Here is a 26,712-nt window from a genome sequence, read left to right as displayed (position 1 = left end):
AAAAGAGGAGATTGATTGATTAATGATGTCTATTGATCACGGAATAACACGTCACAAACATAACCTCTGTAACAAACATCTGACGTCTGTAATAAAGAAGAGAACATAAAATAGTAGAGAATAGAGAATCGAAAAAGAAGAGAAGATAGCTTTTCTGGCATATTGAAAGAAACCAACATCATCAGCACTGGTGTCAGAGGCTTGGATCGGCCTGTACTGTCAACCACCACCAGCCAATGCCAACATGACCTGTCCTTTCTGCACCAAGCCTTTCCCGGAGGGCACGATTGAGGAGGATCACCTGTTGAGCTGTGTAACGCCTCCGCCACTGCCTCACAACATAGACGTGCTCAGCAAAGACAGCGGGGAGTGCTGCATCTGTCTGGACGATCTGGCGCGAGGGGAGACCATCGCTCGCTTGGCTTGCCTCTGTGTGTACCACAAGAGCTGCTTTGACTCCTGGTCAAAGGTGAGGCCCTGCTGTCCTCAACATCCAGACCCTTTTGACTGATAAATAGCAGCGGTTCTCTGACGTTTTCATTTTGGCATGCATTAGACTGCAATGGTTCTCCCAGGGGTCCGCAGTACAACATTTGATTACGAGGCTCCTGTTATTGGGCCCCTGGCACAAACATTTTTAAATGGGGGTCCACAGATCAATTTGAGGGTTCTTTGCCATGGAAATGTTTGAGACCTGAGAAATCAAAGGTACAGGTGAGAACAGCAGTGACAACACAGAAATGTGTAGGCAGGAATTATTTGGCATAACGACAAAATAATAATTGGCAATAAGAAAAACTCACACCCGTGTGAAGTGAGGGGTGCTCTTATCATTGTACATCATCATGCGTCATCTCATACTGGCCAATCAGAATGGCTGTTCCCACAAAGTTACATCATATTTGGTGGACATTTGACCTAATTTCTCCTTTCATTGTCAATGGCAAATATTGAGACGTGTGGGGTCAAAAGCTGTACAGTATATAGCGCCCCTAAACAAAACACACCTGTGTGAAGATGAGTGATCATCATACATCATCCATTCATTGTCAATGGGAATTTAACTTTGTGTAGGACAAAAACAGCCAATTTGCTCGTCCACATATGATGTAAATTCTCCATTCATTATCAATGGGAACTTGATGTTTGTGTAAGACTATAGGAGGGGCTAGCGCCTCTCAAAAGAAATGTGTGAAGCATTCAAGTCTTTTTTAAATTCATATAGTTTTGCACAACATCCATATTACACATAATGTGTAACACACATAGCATAGTATTTTCCATGTCATGTCCAGAGCTATGTCTTTAAAAGGGCACTTCGCTGATTTTGCACCCAAATACTACAGGAAACATGGACTGTAGTATGGGAAATCATGTTAAAATATATACAGTAAAGTTTACTGAGTAAACAACGGAACAAGAACAGCTTTAAGTCAAGTCAAAACAATTTCATTTACATCACAAATGACAAGAATTGAAATTAAATTAAAAATCTCTCAACAACAAAGTAAACAAACAAACAAACAAACAGAGAGGCTTAATCTCTTATCCAAGTTTCGTGAAACAGGACCCTGGAGGAATAGCTTCAACGTCATGTCAAATATACATGACGTGAATGTAAACATACAACCGACATGCAGTGTTTCTAGTTTGGGGGGAAAGACTTGGAGAGACTGGCAATTTATTCATACTAAGGTAACAGTTCATATCCAGTTACCCATTTAGGCCTGAGGCCGATTGTAAAAACACCTTTAAAATCCCTAATAGTAATAACCGAAGTTTTCAACAGAAAATAATAATAATAAAAATAAAAATAAACATTTGTGTTGCTATCTAAAATGACACAGATGCTTTCCTGGATTGAGGGTAGAATATACTACTACCCAGACCTACTACTATAGGTCTGGGTTAAATCCATCAGTTTAGCAGCCATGCTCAATGAGAAACCGGTGACCAGCAACAAACACTATTTCTGAATGACTGAGAACTTTGTAAAGTAATGGCTATAATCCATGACGCCCGCGGCTCTTCCTTCAGATTCCTTGGTTGTTCCCAGCCTGTGCTTTCTTCCTAATTATTTCCATCACCTTTTCTGCCTTTCCATTGAGGTCACCTTTTCTTAGCTCCTGCACCAGGGTTTCTGGAGCTTTGGAACCCTGCTTCTCCACCCACCGTGCCAGTAGTTCGAATGTCCTTTCCACAGCATCATTCAGGTGGTTCTGCTCGTGGGATTCAATGACAGCGAGCGAGATCCCGCTCCCGAGGGCCAGTTTTTTCATATCCCTCCATCCCACCTCTTCTGCGATGTTGTGGAGGTGGCATGACAGATCCACACCTGATCCAGACAGAGGGATAGTAGGGTAAAGCTTGGCATGACAAGCCCGTTTCTGTCTAGGTGATGCATATAAAGCTATGTCCAAAACAGCAGAATGTAATCTTAACCCGAGATTTTTTACGTACCTTTAAGAAGCTGCATTTCCTGGGGGAAAAAAAGAAAAGAAAGGTGAGACAGGTTGACCGACACATGTAAGTGATGTGAGCTGTAGGGATGTGTGATGTAAACTACAGTAGTTAGGGTTGTGGTAGTTAATCAAGCTAATCGATGTAATGGATTACAAAAATGTATATATTTTAATAAAATAATCGATTTGGGGGTTTGTCGTTTTGTGTTAAAAATAGCTAAAATGATCTTCAAGCTCAAAAGTTCACATCGTGGTGCAATGTGTTGCATCTACAATCTACAACACAGATCTACTGCGTGGAACCTATGTAGCCAATACTATTTATACCACTTATTACATGGCTACTTAAAAACTAAATCTATTTTCACACAAAATTTTGATCTAAAAATAAAATGTATTGGACTTACAAGCTTCCATAGCAAAGTAAAACAGAGACAGAACAGCGGTCTGTTATACATTACAGCATATACTTAGCATATGCTTGACAGACCAGAATCATGTTTACCTTGCTTACAGTATATCACAGCAAAATGACTGAATTGTATATTTTAAATTGCAATAAAGCCATGTAATAACTTAAATGAATGATGAGGTGTTAGACAAATATCACAACAGAGCAGCAGATACATGCAGTAACACAAGCACATTCACTACCAGGACACCAGGCATTAATATATTAACTAACCTACCTCCATGAACAAAACTTGCCAGCTATGCCAATATTACGAGAAAGACAAAAAACAAGTAGATGCATTAAGCAGATAAGTAGTATAGTGACTATATTAAAGTCAATAGCAGGTTAAATGTTCAACATCTTGCAGAGGCTCACGTGCGTTCCAATCCTTAGTGTGTGTTAATTGATTTGTGCTCATCTGATTATAATCAGTATGTTGTTGAATGCACATGCGTTTTTGGACGAGATAATTGTAACTAACTGACTGTTAGTAAGCATTTGCATGGTTCATGTGATTTGATACCATTTAATAATGGGTCTGTATGTTTGTTAGTCTAGTTCTCGCCCTGATGATGACCTGTCCGGTCAAAACATGGTGGCAATTTCAATCTCTGCAGCACATTAAAGTTTATTTGACATCCTCTCCTCCAGTATTTTCTGAGCGCTCAGATCTTTATCTCTGGTCTAAATCTCGCAGATGCTTCTGGAATAGAATGATGAGTGGCCGTGGAGAAGAACTCACCTCAGTTCGCCTCTCAGTCATCTCTGTCCCTTCATCGTCCGTGAGTCGAGTTGCGCCTGCTTTGTCTGATGATACGTGAAGTAAAATTACATAACAATATTTCAGACATATTGAACACACTGAATGTAATTTATATATCATCACTGTTGAATGAATGAATAAATTAATACATTTTGTATAGCACCTTTCCAAACATATTACATGTTACAAAGTGCTTCACAGACAGGTTATAAAACAGTAATCATAAAAACATCAAAACATCAGAAACATGGATGAGGAAACCAAGAGGTTCTGGTGCTCCCTTGCAGTAACTTTAGGTATAGCAGAATAGCAACTGCAAAATGGTTACCTCTGTAGGCTCTGTTCTTCTTCATGTTTATATAATAAAATACACCAATAGCCAATCCTGCTAAAAGTAGAATTATGACTATTGGGACAATAACAGCTGCCACATTCGATCCACCTGGAAGACAAAAGGTATATGAATGTCAGGCTGCAATAATAAAGTCATACATATATAATGTACTTATTGAATACTATACAATTTGAACTGAAGCTCTCATGTTTTTTTGTTTTGTTAAAGCATACCTTGGGGCTTGTCCTCGTAACAGACTGTGTTGATGGCCGATGAACAGGATACGTTGATTTTTTCAGCACCACCACAGCTTCAACACAACAACAAGTTTTGTTTAGTTATTGCTCGTAAAAGTCATGAATGGCTCTGGACTATTATTATTTTTCATTATATTTTTATATACATCCTAGATGTGACTGTGTTATAAATTATGTCATGTGTCTAAACATGTTTCTTAGGCCGCTCCCAATCTTGGCCAGCACAACAGATTTAGATTTAGATTAAAATTATTATTATTTTTAAAGAACGCAAAAAAAAATCATGCATGCTGTATACTGCATGTCAGCGGTTCTTAAAGGCGGGTCCGAGGACCACCAGGGGTCCTTGGGGAGTTCCTGGGGGACCCCGGCTAAATGATTGATAGAATAGCTATAGGAACCAAATGGACCATTAAAGGTAGAGTCAGTGATTTCACTTAATTCAAATATCACTTCTTTTTTTGTTTTGTTGTGATAATCCTCTCTACTATAGAGTGTGCTGACCATATAAGGAGTTCCTCCCTGTCCCCAGTTAACCCCTGGGGGTCAAAAAACCTTAGGTTTCGTTTTTGTTCTCTATCCTGATTGGATGAAAGCTTGTGTCCCAAGGCAAAAACGAAACCTAAGGGTTTTTGACTGAAATCACTGACACCCCCTTTAAGTGTCTGCAACTCTCAAGAGTAAAATGAACACAAATTATACAGTGTAGATCGGGGGTCCCAGAGATCAAAATGGTATCAAATGGGGGTCTGTGACCTAATGCAGATCAAGCTGGGGGTCGTAGAAATTAAAATGGTTCAGAATCAATGCTAGAGCCGTGTCTAATGGGGGTTATGAGAGCCTCGGATCTCTCAAGGAATTGATCCCGTAGCTGGACCTGACTGACGCGCCATTCTAATGCCGTGATGTTTATTCCTGTGTGTCAGCCCCATTAACGTCACACAGGCAGCTCTCCATTGGCTTTTAACGTATTTATTGCACCATGTAAAGAGTCGTGTACAGCATCAGATCTGCGTATTGTATAAACATAAACCATAATTAGACAGATACAGACAATGGATACTTTAGACTGAAACAAACAAACATTTCGCTCCAACCATTTCACAGTGTTGACTAACCTGCGGTCAAAGCCGTTTGCCCTTCCGGGTCAATCCTTCCCTCACCCTGCCTGTGCACTTGACGCTTATGTAGCAGCAGCGCCACCCCAAGGTTACATAGATGTGTTCAGCATTAGTGGTCATTTTGGCCCTTACAGGGGTCCTTGGCATATCTTTTCAAATGGGGGTCCACAGGTTAAAATGTGTCCATTTGGGTGTCCCTGACATGCAAAAGTTTGAGATCCAATGCTGTGTGTAAGTAACCAGTTGCACTGGTTCGGTTCTTTCCCCCCCCGCCTAATCCCTCTATTGGTGTGAATATAAGACAGTTTTTTTCCCAATGGAAATATCCTAAAAAACTGGGTTGTATTATAATCAGGACTAGACTATTTTACATTCCATGTTGGATGTTTCCACTGAAAATGAATTGGTTCAGAACCCTAAATGTTGGTTTGGAACCTAGAGTAATAAAAGGATAGAGACCGAACTGGAGCGATAGCCCCGCCCCCAAGCTGTTCATTTCAATGGAAGTTGCTCAGTGGCGTTTTGAAGCACCCGGAAGACTGCCGGAAGTACAATTATAACTCAATGGCTCGAGCGAGCGGAAGTTTAGCCTAGCCTAGCTGACGCACATGACGTCATGAACGTCTGTCCACCTCCATGAAAGTGTTGCAGTTCCTCTTTTCGCCAGTAGGTAGTGGCAGCTTCAATGTTGGATAGCCTTACTGGGGGCTTGGTTTGGAACCACAACCAAAAAATGGCCGCCGGTTCTGTGAAAGCACCAAGGTTCCAAGAATCTAGAATACTGTTCTAGAACCAAAGTTATTTTGGTGGAAAATGGGACACGGACGGACAGATGGACGGACAGACAGACAAACGAGACAGACAGACAACGGAGAAGAGGAACTTACTCATCACAAGTGTGACATAAGATACAGGTTCCCCCCGTGGGACAGTAGTGACCCGCTTTACATTGACATACTGCATCCTTGTAGATGGTACAGGCTTCCACTGACTCTAGACCGGCTGCACAGAGAAGGACAATACATACTATTGGTTATATAGTATTTGTTAAAATAACACTCAGGGTTTTAGTGTCTAGTATAGAAACAAATGAAGACCTGGACAGATTTTCCCAACTACAACACACAGAGGCCCCTTTTCCACCATGGTTGAACTGGTTCTGTTCTTTTTTTCCAGCCTAATATTGAACCAGTCCAGAGTGTTTCCACTGAAAATGAATTGGTTCAGAACGCTAAAAGTTGGTTTGGAACTGGAACAAAAGAAAATGGCCGCCGGTTTGTGCAAGGTTCTCAGAATATAGAACCGAACCAGTTCTAGAACCTAAGTACCTATTTTGGTGGAAAAGGAGCCAGATAAACCTAGAGCAACTTTTTCGGGATAAGGGCACACTCACAAACCAGGGCCACGTGCCTTTTCAGACTGTGCTCTTGTCTCGATCAATGGAATTAACGTCAGAAATTAATCAATAAACGTCAGAATCATCTTTATTGCCACACCACTGTAAAACAGTGGGTGAAACTAGTTTTCGTTCCCATTTCTCGGCAGGCCCAGGGTTTCAAAGAAAACAAACCATGACATTTTCTTTTGCATTACTATCATTATAATCGTAGAATTTTGCCATTAAATTACGGGCCCAAATGCTCACAGACCACAAGTTTGGAAACCCTAAAGCACAGAGTAGAGTGATATGACCCATGCATAACAGTACAGTACCATTGGGGTGTGAGCAGGATGTGCAGGGTTCACAGGTACGCTTGGCATTAGGGTGCAGGTTGTATGACCCATCGTCACAAAACTCACACACCGTGTCTGCAATGGCAGTGCAGTGCTGCTTCAACCGCTGACCTATACAGTATGAAAACATATTCAACAACCTCATTAAAGCAGCGTGCTCCCAGAGTCGTGATATTCTCCACATTAACCCTGGTATTCCAATTTTGGGCGTGTCATTTATAGGCAAACAACAGCGCCCCTATTGGTACTCCTATTAGTCATACTGGTGCTCATAGTCACATAGGTAGGTTAACCAACACAGACATTGCTGTTCCTCAATGGAACTAAATGCTGAATCCTAATTATTCAAGTTTTTTTTTTTAAACAACAGATCACTTTCTTTCATATCATAGCCCAAGTATAAGTGTGAGTATTTCTATCTGTAACATTTCTGTAGTGGAAAGCAAAGACGTGAAGTCAGCTTGACAGCAAACAAAGGAAGAAGAAAAACCAAGAGAGAGAAAGAATGTAACATGGTGACATTAGTGGTATTCCCCTGAGTCAGGTCATCAACATGTTCGTACACAGACAGAATGTAACATGGTGACATTAGTGGTATTCCCAGGGGTCAGGTCATCAACATGGGATGTACACCGCATTGATAAATAAGGGCCTTGGTCTCGTCTGTGGCAAACTTTAGATTTTGCTTTTTACACACCATTATAATGTTCTTATTTGGATCATAATACCCGATTACTGAATGCCAAGTCTCTGGGTTTTCTTCAGCATACAGTAGCCTATGTATCAATGGCGTATCCAGGAATTACGTTTTGGGCAGGCAAGATGTGTTAATTGTAGTCTCCCCGCGCACAATCGTAGCACTAAAGGTTTTCAAAGAGATATACCTGCCAGACAGTAGCATATACAAAGGCTGAAAGGCATTCATTTACATTACAATGGGTGATTGAGGGTCGCGCTCTACCACAACGGCCAATCAGCTGTCCATTAACAGTTCTCAGGTCTTGTTTTTGTCCTCTTTTTTTCTCATTGTATGGATTTTGGCCAGGCCAGAAATGAATTTGGACAAGTGGACGCCTGCCCTCGCCTTATTGTAGATACGCCTCTGGTATGTATGACACTTACTACTATGACATCACCATATAGCATATTTAGGAGTGCAACTAGTACAAATGTTGTTTTAGCATGGACCCACTTAACTCTGAGAGTGTACAAATGTAACCAAATGGACCAGTAGGGCTTGCTCTCTCTGTGTTTCTGATAATATTATTGTCCACTCATGTCCATGGCAAAAATGGAAATTTTGACCAAAGAATTGACACCACAAGCCAGCGTGGTGATGATCCCTGGGTATTACACAAAACATGACTGCTGATTAAAATTGACATAACATCTCTAAAACAAAGACTTTAGGGAAATATAGGGACACTGTATTACTGGCACCTCCCCACCGCTCCTAATAGTTAGGATGGGTTAAATATATAATAGAGGACAACTTCCACATACTGTGACAATTAAACACACCAAAGGCGTGGGGGGCAAAACACTTACCAGCAGCACAGTAGCAGCACTGCCTTCCCTCGTGTTCATAAGTACCATCTTGACAAGACTGCTGCCTTTTGATGCGTGACAGAGACCAACGGTCGTACACACCTGCTTCTGAGAGGGTCCTGAGAGACAGAGGAGATGTTTTAACAGTGGAAGCAGTACCGTTTGTGTCTTAAAGTGAATTTTACCTACTTTAGAGGGTATGCGCATGCTTAAAGTGAATGGCACATCGAGTGGCAAAGCAACAGGCAAAGTGAGTTTAACATTGTTTAATGTTGTTTAATGCAATCAGATAGGACTTTTCTGTGTGGATGTATGGGCTGTCAAGGCCAGAAAGTAGTTTTTTGCCACTCAGTAGGCCTTCCTGCATAACTTCCTGCCTGGTTTGATGATGATGTCACGCGCATACCCTCTATATTTGAATGCAATATTACACCACTCTGTTTACACATTAATGTGTGTGTGTGTGTGTGTGTGTGTGTGTGTGTGTGTGTGTGTGTGTGTGTGTGTGTATATATCATATGTTACTATGTATGACACTACTATGACACTATATCATATTAGGATTAGGAAAGAACAAGAAAGAGCCAAACAGAGACAGACAGACGACAGAGAAAAAGGGAGAACAAAAATTAAACTGCATGGGAAGAAATGCTTTCCACAAAACTGGATTTCCTGCAAATAATATAGGCTATAATAGGCCTAAGGCTATATACTTAAAAAGTTAGACTCGATAAAAAAAATACATGATAGTCTTGATCCAATTACCGTAGTTAGGCAACTTCATGAATTGAACCAAGGCAAGTGACAAAACGCAGTCAGTCTTATTTTCTGCCGTTAAAAATAGCTCGCCTTTAGTTTAGCTCTGATTCATAACCTTCTACTGCTTCTACGATTCTGCCATGCACGCATTAGAGCTATGGACCAGAGTTAGCCTTTGATTCAGAATATAAACGAACTTGTAAGTTGTACAGCATAAGAACTAAGAAGTGTGTATAAGAATCGTTACTCACCATATACAAGACAATAATATGAACATCAAAACAATGGGAACTTCTTTGGCTGAGAAAACGATCATGTTGATGTTAGAAAATGAGGTGGACGCCAGATCTGATCTGGGGAGCATACAGGAAATACTGTATACGACCGAACGAACGAACAATAATAACACAGTACTTTCCAAAGTGACGCCAAAGAGATTCTGGTGACGCCTATTGTGTTTTGTTGGCGGAAGAGAGAAGTTACTTTCGGTCCCTTCTTCTTCTACCAAATACACCGTTGACTGTTCACGTTCATAGACTGTAGCCTACAAAACCATAAGTTACGACTAGATGGCGGTATAGGACCACTGACTGCATTGAAGGGAGCAGTAGTCCTATGCAAAAGTTATTTCTCTCTGAGCCAAAAATGTTTGAGAACCGGTGGTTTAGAGAGAAGGGTAGAGGTCATCCGGTGGACTTCAAAAAACTTCTTTAGATAGAATACTGCTTCTCAAACTTTTTCATGTTTAGAAGTAGAACCCCTAAATGAATATGTATTTGGTCTTGGACCCCCATCCAAGATTGATACAAGATTTGTAGGCCTGTTACAAGGTTTCAGGGGGAAAAAAGAAAAGATCCAAATTCACAAACTTTCAAGATTTATTTTTTAAATATCAGCAGATCTACAAGCTAACCCTACTCTGAGAACCACACAATAGTAAAGGAATGAATACAATTGAAGCCATTGTTTGACTGAATGTCCTCAAGCAATGTACAGTATGAGGCTTCTAGAGCCGCTATATGGGTGTCCTTTTCTGTCCGTAACACTTCCCAGAAAAATGTAGGCCCACATGCCTTCTTCTTCTTCTTCTTCTTACCTCATATAACATCACACAGGCAAGCATGCTTGATCAACATCAAGAGAATGATTTTTGTGTTTCATAAAAAGTTGAGAAAGAAAAATTTGTTTTTGGCCAGATAATTAACTCTTTTTTTCCAAGGACACTGATGCACGTAAACTAAAGCATCTAGCTTTGAAGTCCATTGAATATGATCCGTTGCGTCAGCTGGATTTTTACCAACTGATGCCGACTGACTGATGCAACTTCACCTTCAAGAAAAGCTGGAGAAAGCACAACTTGGTGATATCAGTGACGGGTATCAAACATGCAGTTCATCAGTGGCGGCCTAAAGGCCTTGTGGTCCAACACTGATAGCATGATTGGACGACCAACCTTTTCCAAGGCCGACAGCAAATGTTCTCTTATAGCGAGAAGCACACGCAAAAGCACACCTCAAAAGAAAGCTTAATTTGTCCACTCCAATTAAAAAAATGATTCTTCCATTCTGGAGATATTTATACCTTTATGTAACACCTGCTTTTGTAGTAACGTGCTCTTCTTGAACAGAAAGCCTAGTTAGGGACTGTTTTATGTCAGACGTTGACAGGCAGTAAAACATATCCTATACATACTATACACCGAATGAAAGCCCTGAATGTCTACTTTTATGAGGAAAAACATTGATCCCATCTACCCTTCGTGTATTGTGCATGGAACCGGGGTCAGATCCAAAGAGGAAAGTTACCATGTGCAGCTTTAAGTCAAACATATAACCTAAATACGGAACTGTTAGTTGTGGGGTGCCACTGCCAGCCGCCAGGTCACAGGAAGCTACAGGGAAAAATAGAGTTTGAATGACTAATTGATCTAGTCAGGCGTAAATCTAGTCTGTCTGATTGGAAATATTTGGTTAAGATGTGAGTGTGCTCCCTGACCACCTTCCCACACTCACAGCGACACCTCGTGAAATGTTGTGAGCTTGTAGATAGCCTATTTTGTGTCCTCCTGGGACCAAATGCATCTTTTAGAAGAGAAGAATATAATAGTCCCCATTCCGTTGGGGTGTTGTTTTGTCACAGTATGTATTATGATTGTGCACATACGTGAAATTCTTCCTCTGCATTAATAACTATACAGTAGGAGCAGTGAGCAGCCATGCTACGGCGCTCGGGGAGTAATTAGGGGTTAAGAGTCTTACTCAGGGACACACATGGACAAATTGCTGGCCTGGCCTGGAATCGTACCTGGGACAACCAGGGGCTCTGGCTTCCCAGGCGTGCCCTTCTCACCAAACCACTATGGTCACTAAACCAGCTATGGCTGCCCTCAATTTGGGGATGGTCTGGAACTAAAAACGTTTGGCAAGCCTTTATCTAACCAGTTACATGTACAAACTATTGTGAAATGTCACTTGGAAACGAAGAGCTGCAATGAAGGGCTGGGCTGCAAAATAACTGGGTGCCCGGTCACACACACAGCAGCATAAGTACTGTAGAATAGATCAACATGACATTGATTCTGGAGATGATGAACTGTTTCCCCTCAAGTAGCTTCCAAAGTGTTCAGTCATTCAAAATGTCATCATGCACGTTGGAGTGGAGCTCTCCATGCAACTACTCTAAAGCAACTACTGTCTTACAACACAATTTTTCAGTTTCTCTTTGCGGAATTACTGTAAAAAAAAAAAAGAAAACAACAACCAAAAAACCTGCAAGCCTTTCCCCCCCCCCCCCTCTTTGCATTCTCTACCCTCTCTGAGTTTGGTGATTCTTTCTCTTTCTCATCCACCCACGCAGAAAACCAAATTGCAACACAAGACCGCATGCACGCATGAGCACACACACACACACACACACACACACACACACACACACACACACACACACACACACACACACACACAGCACACACGTATGATATATCGTCTCTGTCACTACCCACCTTGGAAAATAGCTCGGAAAATATTAACCTTTTCAATCACGTATCACCTGCTCAAACCTATACACTCAGGCGAGCAGTTTGAGAACTACTGTCCTAGAACTGTGGTTCTAGGATGCCGTCAGACCAGACCGCGACCCCCCAACATTATCATATTTGAACTGGGGATCCCCCACCCTGATAATAAGCACATGGAATATAGGAGTTGAGTTTGACTCGGTTCCACAGGTACAATATTGTTAAAACTAGACCGGTGCCCATGAGCTGTAGAGCACTGAGTCGGTAACGATGGAAGTTGGAGATCCATGCCCCACCCGGCTATGCAGTACCCGTGTCAGAGTACCCGTTCCACCCATCTGTCTGTGTCCCTTTTATGCCCATATATGGAGATTTCTGTATCTGTCTCTCTGTGTTCCTTAATTCCTATATATGGAGTTCTGTGTCAGGCATGCCCAAATATGGAATGTTGTGATGTCAGGCATGCCCAAATATGGAGTGTTGTGATGACAGAACAGGCCAGCTCCATATATGGAACCTGGGCCTGTCCAGAGCCCGGGCAGAGGCCTTTTGTAGCGGTTCTGCATGCAACCAAGCATACAATGACTTGTCTTTTGGATCGCTTCTCCACTAGTCACTTTATTGGTCTAGTATTTATTTGTTTGTATATTTAGTCTTAGTATTAGTCATCATAGCTTCGTTTTATGTAGTTTTAGTTTAGTTATCGTGAAAAGGACGATAATTTTTCATCATAGTTTTACCCATAGTTTTATTTAAAACGCGTCGCTTCACGTTTCATTTAAATGCTGAAAAATAAGAGTTTCCACCCGACAGAGACAAATAAGTTATATTTAGGCCTGGGCTGCAGTGCTTTGGTGTGGACGGCCCTTTTAAACACACAACAGGAAATGAGAATCAGTGACTTCTCCCCTGAGTCTGAATTCATAATCTATTCCTGAAATCAGCTGCACGAAGGAAGAGAGGACATGGAGAAGGAAATGATGGACCATATCTCTCTACCACAGTAGTTCTCAACCTTTTCAGGCCACGACCCCCAAAAAATATATATTTGAACTGGGGACCCCACACCCTGACAAGCACTTTGAATAGTATAGGAGCTGAACTGGGGACCCCCCACCCTGACAAGCACTTTGAATAGTAGGAGCTGAACTGGGGACCCCCACCCTGACAAGCACTTTGAATAGTAGGAGCTGAACTGGGCACCCCCACCCTGAGAAGCACTTTGAATAGTATAGGAGCTGAACTGGGGACCCCCACCCTGAGAAGCACTTTGAATAGTATAGGAGCTGAACTGGGGACCCCCACCCTGAGAAGCACTTTGAATAGTATAGGAGCTGAACTGGGGACCCCCACCCTGACAAGCACTTTGAATAGTATAGGAGCTGAACTGGGGACCCCCACCCTGAGAAGCACTTTGAATAGTAGGAGCTGAACTGGGGACCCCCACTCTGAGAAGCACTTTGAATAGTATAGGAGCTGAACTGGGGACCCCCACCCTGACAAGCACTTTGAATAGTATAGGAGCTGAATTGGGGACCCCCAACCTGAGAAGCACTTTGAATAGTATAGGAGCTGAACTGGGGACCCCCACCCTGAGAAGCACTTTGAATAGTTGCGAACGCAGTGAGCACTTACTATGAGACCTAGCAGATCATGTGTGTGTGTGTGTGTGTGTGTGTGTGTGTGTGTGTGTGTGTGTGTGTGTGTGTGTGTGTGTGTGTGTCGCTATACGTCCAAATATGGAGTGTGTTGCATCAATACGTCCAAATATGGAGTGTGTTGCATCAATCACAAACAAATCACTCAGCTCCATATATGGGCACAAAAGGGGCCAGGTCCACATATACAGTAACAGCGGGACAGACACACAGACAGACAGACAGACATGATCTGCAGGGTCTCAGCTGCGTTTGCTTCCCGCGTTTGCGCGTCTTACTGGTATAGGAGCTGCAGTGTTACATTTGGTTTGACTTGGCTTCACATATAAATATTGTGAAAATAGCAGCTCTACAAGCTTGTGGATCGGAGCTTGTGGATTGGCTAATTTCTAAATGTGTATTATATTTATGGACAATTTGGCCAATATTCGGCCAGTTTTTAGTATAGTTTATTGATTACGTTTGATGCAGAAACGTTTTGAAGGTATTAAAATGGTCCGAAAAGTCCTTAAACTGTCATATCTGGGAATCCCCCCAAAATCATGGCATGTGGGGAGGGGTGCCCCCTGGGGGTCCTGGCCCACAGGTTGAGAACCACTGCTCTAGCATATACTGTAGGACTTCCTTTCTTTTGCTCACGACCCAAAAGATACATTAGGCGTGCGGTCACACCAAACTTTTATTCCGCTCTTGAGAGCAGATTCTGCCAATGCTTTTCAATGAGAACCAAACAGTTTGTTGCCATTTTTCAAACGCTATATTAAATAATTGTGCTGGGGACCCCTTGGAAACCCTTCAAGGACCATTCGGGGGTTCCCCTGCACGGCCACTGTGAGGATTTATGGCAGCATGGTGTTTTTTGAGCGGTACCTCCGCTCCATTACAGAGCTGTGTATGTATGCGTACGTGCGTGTATGCGTACGTACGTGTACGTACGTGTCCCAGCGCGGACACCCCCACACCCTAAAGTGGTACAGTAGAGTACAGCACAGCGTAAAGTGGCACAGACTACACTACGAGCCCTGGGCATGTTCGGGGACCACCCGGGGACCCCCTTGAGGACCCCCACACGGTAACTCTGTCAGACTCATTTCTCTACCGTGTAGGACACGGGGAGGCTTGTCGGAACCCTGGCCGCGTTCATGGGGGTCTGGATGTTTCAAAGACTTTCAAGACTTTTTCCAAAATTAATCAGGGTACAGTACAGAGCACAGTACACTACAATACAGTAAAGAGCACAGTACAGTAACTATAACAAAAATCACACCCGTGTGAAGTGAGGTGCGCTCTTATCTCTAATATATTAAAGTCTAACTCATGTTGCTATGATTAGGTGTTGTAATGATGATGTAAAACAAACGGTGTCAAAACAAACTAAATTTAATTATCTTTATTGTTAATGGGATTTAATGTTTGTGTTAGGGACAAAACAATTAATTTCTCTTCATTGTCAATGGGCGTTTTTAAAACAAACATAATTGAACTAAAAACAAACCTGTATATAGGTCAATAAATGTATAGTTGCACCACTCACTTCACACAAGTGTGATTTGTTTCTTCTTTTAGCTGACAGAATGTTATCTTAGTCAGTGCACTTCAACATAAACACTGCTAATGGTTTTAGCATGCACACCATGATAGCGAACTGGATAGATATAGCACTGTTTACGCTGCTCATTTAGGTACAGTTGATCGTTGTCAGACCTATTATTTTCATATTTTAACTCATTTGTGTTTTTTCGTCAATTATAACGCCCTAGTTTACAGTGAGTTTACACCCGACAGAGAGGTGATGTTATTTTCACAGAAATATTATAAAGCTATTGTAGTCTATACGCTCTGTCATTTTCATGTTCTGGAAGTGTAGATTTATTTTAACATTGAGCTAATAGAGCCTGCCTACTTGTTCAGGGGAGAAGTAGAGTTTTGACCTCCAGGCAAGCAGTAGTAGGTATACCTCCTGTCAACCAGGGGTTAAACCTGACCACTAAAGGTCTGAATAGAAGGGCAGGGAGACCAAATACAACAATTGTATAAGTCATATTGTATTAACATATACTCCACCATACAGACTGGACAAAATAACACTCTATTCACAAAGAAAGCGATATTCAGCAGCATAGCTATAACCACTCAACCCCTATTTTATACTTTAACGATTTGAAAATAGACGGTCTACATTCTAAAAGCTCACTATGTGTGTGTCACATCACAAGCCTGTGTATAGATCTGCACATTTTTGGAAAATCTTTGAAAAGAATCTGCCTATACAGTATAGGATTTTCACACAATAACGCCATGCCCAAAACAGGGTCTGTTAATGTCTTGGGAATTAAATTAAACTGATGTTAGAACATTATATATGTGTAGCATGAAGACAAGGTTTGCATTGGAGCGGTGCATAGGGCCTCATTCATAATTCAGAGGTGTTGCAGCGATATGAGAGAGGAGGACGTGCTCATCTGTGTGTGTGTGTGTGTGTGTGTGTGTGTGTGTGTGTGTGTGTGTGTGTGTGTGTATGCGTGTGTGTGTGTGTGTGTGTGTGTGTGTGTGCCCGCGTGTGTGTGCGCAAAACTGTGCATGTGTGTCTGCATTACAGTGGCGTTGCATCCACGTTGCATCACCCTCCTGGGTGGTTCGTTTTTTTCCACAGTTTAATGCACTCCCCTATCAGTTGCGTGCGTGCGTGCGTGCGTGCGTGCGTGCGTGCATGCAGTTGGCTGTATGCGCTCTAATTCCAGACTCTGATAACAGCCTTTTATTTGGTCTCGTCAGCTCTCTCAGCCCTGTTACAAGAATTAAAGGCCTGCTTTAAAAACATTTACATCAGTAAAAGGAGAAAAGCATTGGCATCAAAATATACTTACAGTACAAAGGTAAAAGTATTCACATTTGTCAAATTAGAAAATATAACACGGTTAACAATTTCCATGCCAACTGCCAAGGGCCCTCAAATTGATTTGACCACAGACCACCATCTGAAAATGTTTTACTTAAATATGAATATGAAGGCATAAATAGTAGCAGGTGTGTAGCTATACATAAGGCTAGAGTCTAGCCTTATGTATAGCTACACACCCGCTACACACCTTATGTCTGTCTAGCCGTTAGACAGACATAAGGTGCATGAAAAGTATTCGACATATTTAAAGATTTAAAAAAACAATAGCAGATCTACAAACTCGTGTCACATGATCGCCACAAAATGTGAGCTTGTACATGTGCTATTTTCGAGCAGCCGCTGTATAAAATACTGATTTCCATTCTGGCTGGACCCAGTGGACACCCTCAAGGAACACCTGGGGGTCCCCAAGCCGCACTTCGAGAACCAGTGGGCAAGAGCTGCATTCTGGGAGTGAAATGTTTGTAACACTCCAGACGGGACAAGAAAGCCTAATGTATACTTTTTAGTCGCATGTCGGTATGTTGTGCTCAGTAAATAGCAGATCTACAAGCTCACAAATGCGTCACAAATGTGACACGTTGTGAGCTTGTAGATCCGCTATTTACGGCACGCAGCAATATAGGCACAGCACAGGTTTAAGTCTCCGCGGGTTACAGCAGATTTCCCCCATGCACCCAAAAAATAAAAATGTTAAAAATGGTTACAAAAAAGATTAATTTCTGAATAATTAAAAAATCACACCAGTGTGAACCGAGTGGTGCAACTCCCCCCCCCCTCCTCTCTCTCTCTCATTAGCAGGCAACAGTGCAGCACTATCCCTCTCTCTGTTTCTGCACAACAGCGCCCCTACTGGTACTCATTATACTGGTAGGTAGGTGAACACATAGGTGAACACATATAGGTGAACACATAGGTGAACGGAACACGGACATTGCTGTTCCTTGGAGTGGTTGCACCACTCAAAAATATAATAACTAATCTCTCAAGATTACAAGATTATAAGATTATATATACATTTTATTTTATTTTTAATTTATTATTATTATTATTATTCTCACCGAATGAGTTCCAAGATTGGGGCTTAACTTAATTGTTAATATAATATTTCAAAATAACAATGAAAATGGTGGGTTTTCTGAAAAGCACACACGGTTGCACGAAGGACGATCCATGAGTCTTATGGATATTATTATGAGTCCTGTGCTATCGACCCATCCCCCCTAGACATACACGCACGGACGCGCGCTGCATGCACGCATGCACACACATATACACATGCATGCATGCACGTATACACACGCATGCACACACATGTATAGCGTGCATCTCACACACAAAGAGATGTGTTTTATTGGAAGCCCTCTCTCTCTCAGTCACACACACACACACACACACACACACACACACACACACACACACACACACACACACACACACACACACACACACACACACACACACACACACACACACACACACACACAGCTGGCTGCTGGTCTGTCTGACCTAGTTTAGGTCTGTGGGCTGCCTCTAATGGAAGAGGTGCATTGTGGGACGGCATGTGATTTGCATTTCTGTCCTGTCACTGGCAGATGGCACCAGAGGTCGACAACACAGCTTTTGGAGACACACGCACGTCCACACATATTGCACGCACACACACACACACACACACACACACACACACACACACACACACACATGCTCGCACGCACGCACACACGCACGCATGCATGCATGTGCTGTGCATGCATTTGTGCATATGTGCAGTATGTGCATGCACATAAGCAGAAATGCATTCACGGAGTTCACGCATGCGTGCACACACACACACACACACACACACACACACACATGGACATACGTATAGGCCTACAGAGATACATCCACTGGGGTTTGTGCGAAAGAGTCAGGAAAGCTATCACACACACACACACACACACACACACACACACACACACACACACACACACACACACACACACACACACACACACACACACACACACACACACACACACACACACACACACACACACACACACACACACACACACACACACACACACACACACACACACACACACACACACAATATCGCTCTCTCCCCAGAAATTACAGAGGAAGTGAAGAGACATGAAACCTCAGCACTTTGCCAATTCTATCTGACAGATCAGTGATTCTTAAAGTTCGGTGGACTCACCAGGGCTCCTACTGTACAGAAATGGAAGAAGGGGTTAAAATGATTGTGATGCTGTATTAACACATTTAGCAATGTTCACTTTGACAACTATACCAATGCTTGATACGTACTGTAGCCCACGCAATCCTAAATGTAAATTATATAACTCTGAGAGACACAATGGTAGGCTACACACCAAACTACCAACTATAACCAATAGTTAAATTAAAACTGAGGATTCTGATATGCAATGACAAACACCATGCCACCCGGCCGGGACTGACACTTTGACAATGCAGTGTGTGTGTGCGTGTGTGTGTGTGTGTGTGTGTGTGTGTGTGCGTGCGTGCGGCATGGATATAAATGTGACATTTGTTGAAATATGTTAATGTTGTACGTCGTCAACCTTAAACGGCTGTGTCAGATTTGCTGCAGCATGTGACCCATATACCGTCAGAGATATCGTCACTGTCGGGTAGAAGCCTTGTATCTCCATGTTTCTTTCTCGTAATTAATGCCCTAATTTGTAGAAGAAGAGTGTCAAGCTAACCTATCTGAAATAGCACAGAGCTCTACATCTGCTATGAAAAGAAATAACAATAATTGAACATGAAAGTGATTAAAGTGGCACTATTTAACTATTTAACTTTAGAATATAACTTTTGGGGTGGTTGTATTTGGATTTTGGTCTCCCTGTTCTTCTATTGAGACATTTAGATCGTGTCAAAGGTCAAGTCTCACCTATAGACACAGGATCTGACACAAAGTTTGCCCTGATGGTCAAGATAACATGCATCTTCCGGGCGAGCAGGCAGGCTCAATTAGCTCAATGGGCAAAAGAATCTGCAGAATTTGACAGAAGTAGCAGGATTTTGGTCCCGCTCCAGGAAATGACGTTGACCCTTTACAAATCTGTTTTACATTCTCCGTGTATGAAACAACGAGGCTACTATTTGAGTTTTTTCGCGCAATATCGCCGTCGGAATTAACGCTCGCTCCTTGCCTGTGTAGATGAGGTGTTATAAATATTGAATCAATGAAAAGTATTAGCAAGAGCTTGTGAAAAATACTAACTGCATTGGGTCCATTGGGACACAGACAGTGTAGTAACTATAAGTACATTTATTCAAGTACACTTTTGAGGTATGTTCTTTTTACTTTATAGAGTACTTCCATACTTCTATTCTACTACATCGATCTCAGAGGCAAATATTGTACCTTTACTCCACTACAATTATTTGAAAATGTTATAGTTATGGTTACTTTATAGATTTTGATTACTATACAAAACCAGTTACCCACTTCAGCCTTTATATATTTCGGCACATTCTGAATAATGAGTACTTTGTACTTTTGGTATACTTAAAGTACATTTTGATGCCAATACTTTTGTACATTTACTCAAGTCAATTTTGAATTCCAGACTTTTGTTTCTAACAGTATTTCTATATTGCAGTATTGATACTTTTACTTAAGTAAACAATGTTTTTCCACCACTGAACACAGGGTTCTTCTTTACGTTGGCTGAAAAGTAACAGTTTTTTGGACATACAAGGTTTCCACCCGACAGAGACGCTACACAAAATGACAAAGCCTGCATGGCTTAAACATGGATTAGGATCCATGTAGCGCTGAGCACAGTCTGCTGCTTATATGTGTCCAGACATACTGCATGTGCAAGTGTGTGGTGCATGTGTGCGCGCACACACACACACACACATGCACATGTGCGTGTGGCGGGGCCGCGGGGGTGGCAGTGGCTGTGGCTCAGGGGTAGAGTGGCCACTGGCCAGTAGTGCAGCCCGTCGGATTGATCCCAGGCTCCTCCAGCTCAAGTGTCCTTGAGCAAGACGCTGAACCCTCCATGTGCAGCATGTTGGGCCCCCATGACGATTATAAAAACATTTCGTCCCTGCCATTGACCACACTCTCAACCATAGACATAAACACCGCAGCAGAGCGCAGCGCCTGATAACACCCGGCTAATGTTATGAGCACACTGGAGAGCAGGAAAGATGCAAAACGGAGACAGCATTTGTTTCACCTGACAAATACGACTATGTAATATTTCTTGTTATTTTAAAATATATTTTCGAAAGGAAATGTCAGCTTCCTTGCTCGGATTTTGGGAGGTGTAGTTCTAGACTCTATATAGCATTCGGAGATTGTGGAATAGTTGTCTGGCTATGCGAGACTAGCATGTCCGAGGCCGGACCACCAGAGGAAACAAGTTCCCAGTCCACTCCCACATTGCTGCCCAGTGTCAAAGCACTCTCCGTAGCATAGCTGACCCCCTGGTCCCGAAATCCACCCACTGTTGGTCTGACTGTAGTCAGACCAACGGTTGCCTCACTGTTTTCCCGAATATTTGACGATGGGATTCTCAGATTGGTCTGACTGCGGACGGACACATGCACCGGAAATAGTGGATCTACAAGCTCACAAACGGTCTCAGCACCATGCATTTTTAGGGCTACATAATGGCAAATGTATTGCAACAATGCATTCATAAAATCGGCCTCGAAAATGTTGATGAACCTCACAGGTAAGTAATACAAACATATCATCTCTGTCCAAAACTGTTACTTTTCAGGATCCAAATTCAAAAACAGCAAAAGTAGAAGACCTGCAAGTTCAAAACGTGTCACTTCACACTGCATTTTAAGCTTGAAGATCTGCTACTTTTGTATGACGCTGTAGTGTGGCGTTAATTTACGAAAAAACACAAAATGTTAGAATATGGAGATAAGAGGTTACTGCCGACAGCGACGATATACAGTAGGCCTACTCTCTCAGTGTGTGTGTGTGTGTGTGTGTGTGTGTGTGTGTGTGTATGTGCGTGTGTGTACGTGTGTGAGTGTGAGTGTGAGTGTGAGTGTGTGTGACTGTGACAGTAGCTTCACATAGCCGGGTTCAAGGAAGGGACACCTTCTTCCTCGCTATATTTCTGAAGCGAGGGGGTGGGAGAGGGAGATGGGGGGGGGGGGGTATTAGCACATTATCTGAGACCATGCACGCATGTTCTATTCATCATTTAATTTGCCGTCAGCGTGGTGCAGCCATGCCTTGTCGTCTCTCTCGCTCAATGTTTGAGGGGAAACAGCTGCTAATCCTAATCCTACCCAAACACCCCCCGCATGCGCGCACGGACACACACGCACACACACACACACACACATGTGCACGCACACAGGCACGCGCACACACACACACACGCGCGCGCACACACACACGCGCGCGCGCGCACACACACACACACACACACACACACACCCTTGGGATTCTGTCAAATCACAGACCCCCTTTCCAAAGCCCTCACTGGCTGGCTGGTTGACTTGCTGACTGCGCACGCACGCATGCACACACGCACACGCACGCACACACACACCCACACACACGTTCCACCAGTATACAAAAAAAGTGCTTCTACACGTATTTATACTTTACTGCCACTAAAACATAATGGCCGTATGAACTTTGGCTCGCCCATCAATAAAAAATATTTTATTGCACCTCGTGTCATGCTGTGTAAACCGTACTTGATAAGAGAAAGACAAAGACGTAGACCTACAGAAAGAACCAAACTCTAATAAAGCAAAATAAAATACAATTTCATGACTGAAGAACCACTTGGTCCCAGTCTGGGATTTGAGAAGAAGAGTAAGACAATGTTATTAGGTGTTATCATTCTAAATAGGTATCATTGTAAAAAGGTAAGATACCTGTCAAAATACTTCCTTAATGTCAACAAAGTCCACGATCACAACACCAGAGGTAGTTCCACAAACCACGTTCAAACCCAGATTTGGCTCCAACGAGGAGTTTAATTCATTTCGCTCCTATGCCATGCACTAAAATGTGGAACAGCCCTACCAACAGAGAAATGCCAATCCCTAGATGCCTTCACCCCTTTATTTTTAACTGTTTATGATGATTTATTTTGTTGCATAAAAGTGTCTTTAAATGTTCTGATGAATTAAAAATGGAGGACCAAGTCTTAGTGCTTTTTCTGGTTTTATACTCGTAGCAGTTTTTGTATTGACCTGGACTTTTGTTGAACTGTACCCATTCTACAAACATTCTACAAAATAACATGCTGCGTTCATGATTTGAGGCTTTTTGTTCAAAACGGGCCAACTGCAAACTTTGAAAGCCAATGGTAGCCAATTAGGATGGAATCTGAAATATCGGACAGATCCATCTTTAACACATGACTATAGAGATAGTGTGTAACAATTTGCGGGATTTTTGGACAGAATCTGGAGGAGTAATATCAAAATATCAAAAGTTGGCCTCCTGGTGGCGCTATAACAGGCTGTTCTGGAAAATTTGGGGCAGAGGTTCATCGTTGGCACGCACGCACACGCACACGCACACGCACACACACACACACACACACACACACACACACACACGGGGGGGGGGGGGCGGAGTGCAAAACATACTCTCTTCCCATGCCTTCGGCCTGGTGGAGACAATAATAACTAATAGAAATAGCTAAGAGGTTTGGTGTAGAGGGAAAAAGAGTAGACCAAGTACAGATCCTAAGCCTAAAGTTTACTATAAGACAGTGAGAATACACTGATGACAGTGCTCTCAAACAAGTCTTGGAAGCTGTCCATCTATGAAAAGGTTTAATCTACAACTCAATTTTAGCTTGTAGATCTGCTATTTTCAGTGTGTGTGTGTGTGTGTGTGTGTGTGTGTGTGTGAGAGAGAGAGTCTTTACAGTAAAGCATTTGTGTGTGTGTGTGTGTGTGTGTGTGTGTGTGTGTGTCTTTTTACATAAGCTGCACGTCATTTGCCCGTAGCGACAGTACATGCATGTCTTCTATTACTCTACACGTGTGCTCTTCATTGATCATATGATGGGAACGAGTGTATATGTGTGTGTTTTGGGGAAAGGGGTGGAGTGTGGAGGCGACAGCGCTACAGTAACCGTTTCCATGTGCTTCACTTATTCGTAAAGACACACACACACACACACACACACACACACACGTTCATGTGAGTCATTAGGTGAGTCAGTCTTGACAGTAAAAAGCAATAAATATGTGAAAGCGCCAAAGCCCGTTTTATCGTCTTACCGACATAAAGTTTGATAGTTGCCAACCAACGTACCATTTAGTCATATCATATGTCTCACTTACAAACTGCAGCACTCCATTCACCTGCACTGTAGATAGATCATTCTCCATTTTACTTCCCCCGCTCACTCATCATAGTTCCCGTTTCATAGGACAGTGAGAGTGTGTTGGTGTTAAATCACTATACTAAACCGGGTCCTCCCTTGAGCAAGGCACTGAGCCCCAAACTGCTCCCGCGGAGCAGCTTTTACTGTGTGTGTCCATGTGTGCGCAAGGGTGTTGCTGGAAATGAGCAGTGGTGGATTTTGAAATAATAATTAAACATTAATTGGAGGAAACAAAAAAACTAAAGGGACCCATAAAGATTGCTCAGCGACCACATACTGTATGGGTCCTGGAAACAGTGGGGTGTGGAAAACTGTGTTTGAAATTTTAAAACTGCAAAAGTAGCAGATCTACAAGCTCGAAACACGGCGCGGATGCTTCTGTGTGACGCCGTAGTATGATCAAGTAGTGGTGTTAATTTGAAAGTTAAAAATATCCATGACATAAGAGGTTTCTGCCCAACAGCAAAATGATCATTTTCCACAAAGCGAAAACCCTCGACAACACCGGGCAAAGAGCCGTGCTTTCTGCTTACAGAAAACACACATTCCAGATGTCCAGGCCACTGCTTGGCTGCTCCTAGATTAAATCAAGACACACTCTTTGGTGTATTAATGTGATTATAATAAGTGTAAGAGACCTGTGCTTAATCGTGTTCTATTTGTTGTGTTGGCATCCGCTCTGCATCCACCATCTCATAATGGAAATGTCAAAGATCTGATTAAAAGCAACAACAGCAGCTTCGTCACCAGGAGTCAGCCCAGCTATAGCTCCTTATATCCTTATAGAACACCTGCCCTACAGGTAGCCTGGTTCCCTGCCTGGTTCGCAGCCTGCTTGGCTGCGTTCCGTCAATTTGTTTTGACCCTTTGCTTCTCGTGACAAAATTCACGGAACGCAGCAAAGCAGGCTGCAGTCCGACTCCGACACGTATTAGTCTGACACCCTACCTCAAGCCCTATCCTCACAGGGAAGCCACGGCCGGGTGAGTCTTAACCGGCCACGCATGTCGGTAGTCTTAACCGGCCACGCATGTGTCTTAACCAGTCATGCATGTCGGCGCAACGGGTGAGTCTAAACAGGCCACGCATGTGTCTTAACCGGCCACACATGTGTCTTGACCGGCCACGCATGTGTCTTAACCGGCCATGCGTGTGTCTTAACCGGCCACACATGTGTCTTAACCGGCCACACAAAGCGGCGCAACGGGTGAGTCTAAACAGGCCACGCATGTCGGACTGTTAGTATGTCGGACCAACATATGCGCCTGGCTATAGAAACCAGGCTATACCCTACAGGGCACCGTGATCAGCTTTAATGGTACACCTCAGTATTGGCTGTGGCAAGTGGCAACCCTCTGTGGATTCGTAGTTTTTATGCTTCTGTTGGAGATGCAGTTTCACTCTGTAGCACGTTACTGTCCGTCCGTCTGGGTGTGTGTGTGTGTGTGTGTGTGTGTGTGTGTGTGTCAGAGAGCGTGCATGTGTATGTTTGTGTGCGTGTGCAAGAGTGTACCGAGTGGACCGTCAGATATTCTGCAGAGGCTCTGGTAACTTAGGAGAGCCGAGAGTGTGTGTGTGTGTGTGTGTGTGTGTGTGTGTGTGTGTGTGTGTGCGTGTGTGTGTGTGTGCGTGTGCACGTCTTTGTGCACGTGTGTTTTCTTTCTTTTCTTTTTCTCTTTTCTTTTTTTTTCAAAGCTTTGTTTAATTTCTACTTCCTGTTTTATTCTTGGCCTAATCCAAACGCAACACAGCTGTGCAGTGAGCCAGAGAAAAGGGGGAGGGGTTGGCAGGTCCTGGCCAGCTCAGCTCAGCTCTGAAGCTATACCAGCTCTGCTGCAAACGACTACCAACAGATGGGAGCCGGGAAACAAGCAACTAGGTCTGTGATGACGACCCAACGCCCAAAAGATGCCAGCTCCCTTCGCCACTTTAACCCATGCAGGCCTGACGTCTAAATCATGACAATTTTCTGAAAGATTTGAGCCACATTTTAACGATTTTTCAAAAATAGCAGACCTACAAGTTCATAGCGTGGCACTCGGTGCCGTGCTATGAGCATGTAGATCTGCTATTTTTCAATAGCTAAATTATAACAATGTATGTAACCACCAAAAGGGGTTCCCGCTCAAAATGGGTTAAACATAGATAACACGTTGGCTATTGGAAAATAGCAGATCTATAAGCTCAGAAGAACGAGTTGTGACGTGTTGTGAGCTTGTAGATCTGCTATTTTCAAAAAATATTTTGAAGAAATTTGAAGGGATTTGAACAAAACAAAAGTTTGAGGGGCCCAAGCCCCTCCTATGTCCAGCTTTTAGTGTGCGT

General features: G+C 42.9%; 1 protein-coding gene across 1 annotated transcript; it reads right to left on the bottom strand.

The window, feature by feature from the left end:
• Positions 1–1,433: 1,433 nt before the first annotated feature.
• fas (Fas cell surface death receptor) lies at positions 1,434–9,800 on the bottom strand. Its single transcript, XM_080781905.1, has 9 exons — positions 9,684–9,800; positions 8,674–8,792; positions 7,105–7,236; positions 6,279–6,393; positions 4,247–4,323; positions 4,008–4,121; positions 3,659–3,723; positions 2,461–2,479; positions 1,434–2,335 (listed from the first exon to the last, which is right to left on the bottom strand). The coding sequence occupies exons 1-9, from the start codon at positions 9,794–9,796 to the stop codon at positions 2,034–2,036; spliced, it is 1,056 nt and encodes a 351-aa protein (XP_080638031.1). The 5' UTR covers positions 9,797–9,800; the 3' UTR covers positions 1,434–2,033.
• Between the last annotated feature and the right edge of the window lie 16,912 nt (positions 9,801–26,712).

The sequence above is a fragment of the Protomyctophum bolini genome (assembly GCF_963924005.1).
Source record: "Protomyctophum bolini genome assembly, chromosome: 14".
Taxonomy (NCBI): Eukaryota; Metazoa; Chordata; class Actinopteri; order Myctophiformes; family Myctophidae; genus Protomyctophum; species Protomyctophum bolini.
This window is presented reverse-complemented; position numbering and strand designations above follow the sequence as displayed.